General features: G+C 44.5%; 1 protein-coding gene across 1 annotated transcript in view; it reads left to right on the plus strand.

The window, feature by feature from the left end:
• has2 (hyaluronan synthase 2) overlaps positions 1-9,212 on the plus strand; it is a 16,103-nt gene extending 6,891 nt beyond the window's left edge. Inside the window, exons 2-4 of the mRNA XM_060065173.1 lie at positions 2,124-2,750; positions 5,532-5,633; positions 5,834-9,212. Coding sequence (XP_059921156.1) covers positions 2,124-2,750; positions 5,532-5,633; positions 5,834-6,763 — 1,659 coding nt within the window. The 3' untranslated portion in view covers positions 6,764-9,212. The remainder of the gene's footprint in view (positions 1-2,123; positions 2,751-5,531; positions 5,634-5,833) is intronic.
• Positions 9,213-10,000: the final 788 nt, after the last annotated feature.

Here is a 10,000-nt window from a genome sequence, read left to right on the forward strand (position 1 = left end):
TCTTCCTCTCCCCTCTCACCACCTAATTGTTACCAGTCACTGCCTGTCAATGATTGAGTCTGAAGGGTGTGGAGTAAAGCCGAATTAATAGCACGTTAGGGAACGTGAGCAACATCAGTGTAGGCTACGATGCCAGGCATCTCTCTCTCTCTCTCTAATTCTCTCTCTCTCCTAATCTCTCTCTCACCCTCCCTTTCCCTCTCTCTCCCTCTCCCTCCCTCTCTCTCTCTCCTCTCTCTCTCCTCTCTCCTCTCTCCCTCTCCCTCTCTCTCCCTCTCCCTCCCTCTCTCTCTCCTCTCTCTCTCCTCTCTCCTCTCTCCCTCTCCCTCTCCCTCTCTCTCTCTCTCTCTCTCTCTCTCTCTCTCTCTCTCTCTCCCTCCCTCTCTCTCTCACCCTCTCTCTCTCTCCCTCTCTCTCTCTCTCACCCTCTCTCTCTCTCTCTCTCTCTCTCTCTCTCTCTCTCTCTCTCTCTCTCTCTCCCTCTCTCTCCCTCTCCCCCTCTCTCTCTCCCTCCCTCTCTCTCTCATTGGACCCTCTCTGTCTGTTGGGTGTAAGTGTCCCTGCGGTGTGCAGAACTGCTTGCCGATCCGTGCACACTGTCCAACATAAGCGATCCCTTCCTTCCGTTTTTAAATTGTGAGAAGGGGCTTACACCCCCCTCCCCACTCCCCCCCCCCCCCAGCTTGCACATTAGCCAGATCTGATAGCAAGGGAAGAGAGAGCCACTGTGTTAGGAGACACTCGGCTGTTTTAAAGCCGATCCCGTCCACAAGAGGGCATCTCCCTGACTCGGGGAACAGGGTGACTTGTTGAATGCACCGGTTGCCTGCTGAACCCACAAACTTCATCGGTGGCTGATCCCAGGTGTAAAAGAAAAATTCCTGCAATGTGTTTCCCCCGAGGCAATCGTCATTGATGAGTGTTCGGCCTACTTCTTTAATCGATGCGATATGTCGGCTCAGCTGGGCTGTTCATTTACAGGAACGTGTGAATTCCATGCCCTCCGGAGCAGGTCATTAAGGCAGATGGCTATAACGCTAAATTATTGGGAAAACCAGTCAGTGGAGTTTTTTTTCCCAAAAAACTAAAAAAACATGAAATTCCCGAATCCCAAACGTTCTCCCATTCTTCTTCCCACGGAGATATAAACAGATGACATCACAGGGTGGTCCGCGCTGCGCAGTGAGTGCAGCCGAGCCGGGCCACGTTGAGAGTGTCCCTCCGACGGCCTGCCAAACAGATGGCGATAGCAGCAAAGGGAGGGCCCACGCAGAACATTACAAGCTTTTATCGACGCAGGACCATTACGCACACACACACACACACAGCTCCGAGGAGCTGTCACACCACCGGGAGACACAGGGGAGGGAGGGTGGCCTTCGAAGTGTGCTGCACAAAAAGAGAAATGTATATAGCTCATCCTCGGCCCCTTCAAAGGCGACCGCACTCCGTGGTTACCGGAGAAAAAAATAAAAGTGTACAATAAGGTGGAACAGAGTGTGTAAACACGCAGTAAAAAGTTCCGGCCAAGTACCTGGATCGAGGACTTGGCCGGATTCGTTGCCAGTTTTGCTGTTCATTAGGTCAACAAACTTTGGCAATGCCCCCCCCCCCCCCCCCCCCCCCTCCCACATGTGTTGAGAGCAGACGGAGAGTCAACGGCGTCTGACATTTACGGGACGCTGTGTGAGGCTGGAGGTGGAGAGAGCAATAAAGAGGGAGCGAGATTTTTGTTGGGCGCAAACTGTAGTATAAATTCCTTTTAATGAACAAACTGCTTTAAGAACAAACTGTACACAAAGCCGTTCAATTACATCCATATAATCCTCCCTGGGAAACCAGAGAGTTAGAATGTCAGGCCAGAGACAATGTTTATCTGTGTTAATGTTACATTATCCGATTGATGTTGCTATGTCCCTCTGGTTTTCATTAAAAACAAATACAGTCTCTGGAATCGTTGCTGTTTTACCCAAAAAGGTCTTTAAACTAAAATAAACGTATCTCAATAGATATGGATCTCCAGTTAACGTGTGCCTTTGGACATTCATGACGTCGTTTTTACAAACTACTTTTACCACAATCTCCATTCTCCACGCTACCCCCCCCCCCCCCCCCCCCTCCAGATGAAATGTGATCAAGCGCTGACCTACCTGCGCATCTTCGGGACGACCATGTTCGGCATCTCCCTCTTGGTGGGCATCTCCACCGCCTACATCATGGGCTACCAGTTCTTCACCACCGAGCGCAACCACGTGTCCTTCGGCCTGTACGGCGCCATCCTGGTGGTCCACCTCGTCATCCAGAGCCTGTTCGCCCTGCTGGAGCACCGCAACATGCGGCGCTCCCTGGAGACCCCCATCAAGCTCAACAAGTCCCTGGCGCTGTGCATCGCCGCGTACCAGGAGGACCCTCAGTACCTGCGCAAGTGCCTGGTGTCGGTGAAGAGGCTGACCTACCCGGGCATCAAGGTGATCATGGTGATCGACGGCAACAACGACGACGACCTGTACATGATGGAGATATTCAAGGAGGTCATGGGCTGGGACAAGGCGTCCACCTACGTGTGGCGGAGCAACTTCCACTTCCGGGGGCCCGGCGAGACGGACGAGGGCTACGCCGAGAGCCTGCAGTACGTGACGCAGCTGGTGCTGGGGAACAAGTGCGTGTGCATCATGCAGAAGTGGGGCGGCAAGCGGGAGGTCATGTACACGGCCTTCAAAGCGCTGGGGAGGAGCGTGGACTACGTACAGGTGAGTGCTGGGGGGGGGGGGAGAAGGGAGACGGTGGGGGATGGATGAATGGTTTGTTTGATGGATGGATGGATGGATGGATGGATGGATGGATGGATGGATGGATGGATGGATGGATGGATGGATGGATGGATGGATGGACGGATGGATGGATGGATGGATGGATGGATGGATGGATGGATGGATGGACGGATGGATGGATGGACGGATGGATGGATGGATGGATGGATGGATGGATGGATGGATGGATGGATGGATGGATGGATGGATGGATTGATGGATGTGTGGGTGGATGGATGGATGGATCCATAAGGGGATAGATCGATTTTGGGGGGGACGTGTAGATTGAGTTATAGGCAAACGGGTGGAAGGCAGATGGGATTGTTTTGAGGTGATGAATGGATGGTTGAACATGGTGTGGTTGAATGTACATAGCGCAACCAAGAGAAGTGGAATTAATTATGAATTAGATTGATAGATGGCTGGATGGATAGACAGATGGATTTAGAGTAAAGCATGGAGGGAAAAGAGAGCAGGATGATGGGATGCCTGCGTGGGAGAGGGAGGGAGGAAGGGCTGTGCCAAGATAAATACAAAAGCAACAAAGAGTCTTTTGTGCTGTGGCTGTAGGCAGTGTGTCATGAAGCACAGAGTGAAAATCAGCACGAGTAGCCCTAAACTAACGTCTAATTTCAGATGTCCTCCAGAATATTGAGAATGACGTCATTTATACAAAGAGCTACACAATGTTGGATCGGTAACCAGACATGTACCGTGTTATGAGTGCTCCTTCTGGTGGAATTTGAAGTCAAATGTATTTCACAAAATAAATGTTGCACTTATGACATGTAGGATTATAGTTTATAAACATGTGTAGCATTTCATCACAAAAACAGCAAAGCACATAAAAAATGCCTTGGCTAGCTTAAAATCAACATGTTTAAGATAATTGAAGTTTAAAAAATGGAAGGTTTACCTTTCGGCAAATTTCATGACATCACATTCATCTTCCAAAAAATATTTAGCCGATTTTTGCCCCAAAATATGATGATTGCTAGGATTTCTTTCTGGTCATTTTTCTGTCAAAGTCAAACTTGTTTGCAATACACCCTGTGGTTAAGTACAGTGTAGATGTCAAAGATTAGTTTCAAGCTCACCCATAATCCAATGAAGAAACGACTGCACGATGAGAGCTGCAGTTTCAGCTCAGTGATGTGTCTTTCCGTGTTATTCTCCCAGAAAGTCTGCATGCTTCAACCTTATCGCATTACAAAGGCTCACACCTGGGAACGTAAACAGTGTTCACCTTTTGGCCACCAAGGTGATGCACTGCTAAATCTGTGCATGTGTGTGTGTGTGTGGGGGGGGGGGTTAAGTGCTTTACGCAAGGACACCGGGAGGAAGAGAGTCGAAGAAGTAATAAGGACAGAGTTATTTTTCCCATCAGGTCGAACTCATAACAGCTTCCTTTTGGTCATTACGCTACCCATTTGATCCGATGGGTGAGAGATTATTCTTCAAGACGAGAAGAAGAAGACTTAGCTTTGGGTCTTTACAAACTCAATTATGTCAGATCCAGGTCAGCCGGTGGATCACCTGGGATAGTTTTCCTGGAGGCTAGTCACCCAACGAGGTTGTGTTATTATGAGATGCCCTGACTTCCCCCGGCCTTCTGACACACAGCGCGATGCTGCCATGGGAATTGGGTTGAGACAACACAGTGTAGAATTGATTATGTCTGAATGGAAATATTTGGGGATTAACGTCCAATTGGGTTAGCTGAGCCGGGCTTTTTGGGATAGTACGTTTCCAGAAGTTCTCTTTTTGGGGACAGCTTTGTAGACCTCCTGACTTTACACTAGCTTCAGTGGGCTGAGCAATAGTGCACGAAGCAAAGTACTTCATGCCTTCAATATCAAATCAGAAGATCTAACCATACTTTACCATACCAGATTCAACACCACAAAAATATTCCCAGGCAATTAATAAAACACACTCATTCATGTAAATTCCAACTCTAGCTAAAACTAGCTGTTTTAGCTAGAGTTGGCTTTTTGCTGTCATGAGACGTGTTTATTTTGCAGATGCCGGGTATCTGCTGTTTTAGTCTTAGATTAGGAATGAACAAGCTCTTAAAGTTAGGAAAATGTTTTCTTCCTTTTATGGACTGCTCAGAGAGGCACTTAGTTTGAGTAAAGAAACAGAAAGCAATAAAAGAAAACAGATTAATCGAAAGGTAATGATGATAAAGTGTTGTTGGCGTTTGTATATCGCAAATACCTCTAAACCTCTAATAGAAGTCTAGTTTGAGGTTAAGATAACACAGACCAATTTTCATGCATGGAGAAACAAATATCTTCATACCTACAGTGAATATTGACTCATGCACGATAAAACATCTTTGAAACGCAGAAAGTCAGAATTATTCTCTCCTCGTGATTCACACTCTGCTGCAACAAGGAGCCGTTCAGAAGACGGGGGGGGCGGGGGTGGAGTGTGTGAGGTGAGATTTTATGAATCATCAGACGTCCCCAAGGCCTCAATGACCTCACCTTCATGACAACACCGGCCTCATGAAAGGCCCCTTTCAAGCACCACAGGCCGTGGCTTCTCAACCAAACTTTCTTACTGTCTCATCCTCATATGCTACATAGAAAACCATACTCAGATGATATCAATTCCCCCCAACACACCTCGTGTGTTAACTCTACCTAGTGAAACTGTTTACTGAGCAGGTTTCTGAGACGTAACGATACGTGTGTTTGCTGTGCTTCATTCCAGGTGTGCGACTCGGACACCATGTTGGATCCGGCATCGTCGGTGGAGATGGTGAAGGTTCTGGAAGAAGACCCAATGGTGGGGGGCGTAGGAGGCGATGTACAGGTAAAGTAAATCAATGGAACTCCCAAATCATTCTGTCATTTTCAAAGAACCCGTTCTTACACACAAAATACAAAGTGGTTGTGTACTATCGACTACGTCTGGATCAGGAGATCCATGAAGTCTTACCAAGTCATGTTCCCTGCTTAACACAGAAGCCAAATGTAGGATCAGGGAAGACTCATCTTGTTTTCCATCCCTAGATCCTGAATAAGTACGAGTCCTGGATCTCCTTCCTCAGCAGCGTGCGCTACTGGATGGCGTTCAACATTGAGCGTGCGTGCCAATCCTACTTCGGCTGTGTCCAGTGCATCAGCGGACCTCTGGGGATGTACCGCAACTCCTTGCTGCACGAGTTCATGGAGGCCTGGTACAACCAGACCTTCATGGGATCCCACTGCAGCTTCGGGGATGACCGCCACCTCACCAACAGGGTTCTGAGCCTGGGCTACTCCACCAAATACACGGCGCGGTCTAAATGCCTGACCGAGACGCCCATCACCTACCTGCGCTGGCTCAACCAACAAACGCGCTGGAGTAAGTCCTATTTCCGGGAGTGGCTGTACAACTCAATGTGGTTCCACAAGCACCATCTGTGGATGACCTACGAGGCGGTGATCACGGGCTTCTTTCCCTTTTTCCTCATTGCCACGGCGATACAGCTGTTCTACCAGGGGAGGCTGTGGAATATCCTGTTGTTCCTGCTCATCGTGCAGGCCGTCGCACTGATAAAGTCCTCGTTTGCAAGCTGCCTGCGGGGCAACATCGTCATGGTCTTCATGTCCTTCTACTCTGTGTTGTACATGTCGAGTCTGTTGCCGGCCAAGATGTTTGCCATCGCCACGATCAACAAAGCCGGGTGGGGTACGTCGGGACGGAAGACGATCGTCACAAACTTTATCGGCCTGGTTCCGATCTCCATCTGGTTCACCATACTCTTTGTCGGAATCCTCTACACGGTGATCCAGGAGACGAGGAAACCCTTCCCGGAGTCTGAGACCATTGTCCTAATCATAGGGGCCATCGTGTACGCCAGTTACTGGGTCATGCTTTTGACTTTGTACTCAGTTCTGATAAACAAGTGTGGGAAGAGAAAGAAAGAGCCACATTATGACATGGTTCTGGACGTATGACACATCGCCAGCGGCTGTATTGTCCTTTGAACTATCTTGAGAATACTTGCTTACTTTCAAAACAAACCAGGCCCCCAAAAATCAACTACACATGAAGATAGCCTCACAAAAGCCTTGGCTTTAACATTCAGCGACAGACAAATATAGCACCGGTGGGTGCATACAAATCATCCTAATACGTGTACTTAAGAATTGATTTTTTACCAATCAGTGAACTGGGCTATTTTTCTGCCTGGTCACTACACCAGCCAATATAATCATTCACAATGATTCTCAATCTTATGTCTAAGTTACTTGAAAGGTTGTGTCCACTCAAATTCAAGTAAACTTTAGTGAGAAAAATACACCCACCCATAGGCATTTTTCTTTTTTTTGACTGAAACCTTAATGTATTTGAAATAATTTTGTTTTGCTCATCCTTCATATCAGTGCATTGAGAGTTCTGAGTGGACACAATCTTAACAAACTTTTAACGTATTATTTTCTTTTACTATTATCATACCACTCAAATTGCCTTTGGCAACTGACAATCTGATAGACAAACCATGATCTACTTCACAATAAAGGATCCATTGCAACCAGAGTCAACCACCAGAACAAAGATTTACTGTACATCCTCCTACTCTTTTCTAGTTTATTTTAAGGGGATTATCTACGGTATCCCTCGGGAGAAGGTTTAGCAGCTTAGAAAGGTTAACAGCTTGTTGAGCTGCTCTTTTCTTTCAACGTTTACAAAGGGAGGACATCTTAATCTGATTACCGGTGGATAGAACAAGAAGAAACCTCTGGATAGGTTACCAGGTGACCAGAATGATAAATGGTGTAACATTGCTGCTGTGACTGTATTGTTTTTAACAAAATCAATGGATTTCTTTTTTTTTTTAGTTCATGTGTATCCAACGTAAATTTCAGAAAGTTTTTTTTTTATGGCAAAGTGAATGATAATCATCTTGCGGCCGACTTGGGCTTGTTACGATTCAAAGTGTTTCACATCGCCTTGCCTTACATCTGCCCTTGCTCACTTACTTCCTTCACTGACAAATAGTCATGGGAGTGGGTGAATCAATCGTGGCATAAACATTAAATATCCTGGCAGTTGATGAATAAGGAAGGGGTGATCGATTCTTTGTTTTGTTTTTAAACATGCTCCCGGTGTTGCTACGTGAGTGAACCCCCATGCATACAAAATATATAGAAGGAGGAAAAACGTCAACGTTGGAACTGAACAAGGGCACTTACTCTTTAAGAAAACAGGCATTTTGGAATGTAATGAGTCCTTTGTTTCCTATGGACAAGGAGTGGGCTTGAGATTAATTCCTATGCACTTTTATGTCTCTCCGATTGTCCTGCAGAATGCTTGACACATGGTTGATGGGATGAAATACCTCAGTGGATCTGTTTGCGTTGCATCGCGGTGCCAGGATGCTGTTCAAAGACTGGCACATTCTCAAAGGTCTTGTGTAATTTATGATCTTTTGTGATACATATATATAAAATTATAAATGCCCTTCTTTATACGCAGTTCCTTCTTAAGACCAAGCTGGATTCATTCGCCTTGTTGGCCTTTTTGCTGTAACCGTTGATCTGTTATTTGTTGTACGTTACCTATTGTATTTCATTAAAAAAAATTACTATTTTATTTGTTTTGCTTTGACACCAAAGAGTCTCTATTTTCTTTCTTTTTTTTATATGAAAATTGGAAGTTTGACAATGACCTGTATGACCAAACAATGTGAAATTATGAGCTGGGGGATTGTATGCAATAAAAACAAAATAAAGATGCAATTTCTAGGATAAGTTATTGATTACCAGAAGGATAATGAACCTGTGTTTTTCTGTGCTTTGATAGAAAGACAATTTATTTATGTAATAGTGTTTTGTGGTCCATAGGTGACTGTTTATGACAAATATTTGTCATATTTTATGACACTGCAAAGAAAGCCACCAAAGCAAAATATTTTTTGATAATGTGTTATAAGTGTTATTAGAAGTGTTAAACCAAAGCAAAAACTTTTTTTTGAAGCAAAATAATGCATAGACATCATTATGAAAGTTCAGAATCAAAGCCTGAATAGAGTTAACGTTAACACAACTCGTTAACACAACTTTGATGCACTTCCTAACACAATATTTTTCATTAAAACCACACAATACGGGCGAACAATCAAGTATTTGCACATGAATGTATGTGTATTTGTTTCCATGATATGCAAGCCGTGTGCCATACTGAGCAGTTAAAAAGGACAAATGTTTTAATTTGAGGAAAGATTTTATATTTACCAATTTATAATATATGGGAAAAGTGATGAATTCAAGTTGTTCATGTCAGATAATGTGGGCAGTGTTATCAAAGCACTTTTGTGTTGTGCCAAATAAAATGAACTGTTAAGTTTTTCGTATTTTCCTGTGTAATGAATTGCTTATTAAATTCCTTTTTTAATTATTGTCAGCTGAGTCTTTTTTTTTTACATCAAACGTCAGCCATGTTCACATTTTACATTCAATTATTTATTTTGTTTTGAAGAAACATATCATTTATTTGTCTTCATCTGATTGTTATGAATAATTGCACATTCTTAAAGAACAAGAACTGCTTTTTTTAGGAGGTTTCCATGAAAATATTGTGCTGGAAAGTATGAAAACTGAGATGTATATATTCACTGTAATCAATTTAACAGAAAAATCTGCCTTTTGGACCAAATGCCTTAATGCCTCATTTAAGTAGCCATTGCAGACAAAACAAAACCTTTTAATCTAAAAAAAATCTGCAGTTTGTCCCTTTTTGCTTATTGTTAGCACGATTACTGTTACAAGGTTGTCACAACACTCAGTGTTTTCCCTGTCTATCAATGAATGAACTGGAATGGGTTTTAAGTGAAGCCAAATTAACATTAGCCACATTCTGAAAAGTTTGCAACATTTTGGAATCCGCCAAGCTTTTCTTTCTAGCACTATGGCTAGCTAACGGATCCCCGCTGGCAACTCAGCTACCCCGTGGATAGCTTTGTGCTTTACTCTCTGTAGTGAGTGAAGAAATCCGTAGCCTCACCAATCAGACTTTCGATTAATAATCAAAAGTCTGAGAGCAGACAAGCTCAAATCTTGGTGACCAGCACCTTTCCTTTTCTTTGGCTTAATATTGACAGATCATGTCGCTGAAGGCGGGGATCCATACAAAAACTTGGCCAGACCTAGTCAACTTTCCCAGCGGGGAGACGACCCAAATATAAATATAAT

This window comes from Gadus macrocephalus, chromosome 11, assembly GCF_031168955.1.
Source record: "Gadus macrocephalus chromosome 11, ASM3116895v1".
NCBI lineage: Eukaryota > Metazoa > Chordata > Actinopteri > Gadiformes > Gadidae > Gadus > Gadus macrocephalus.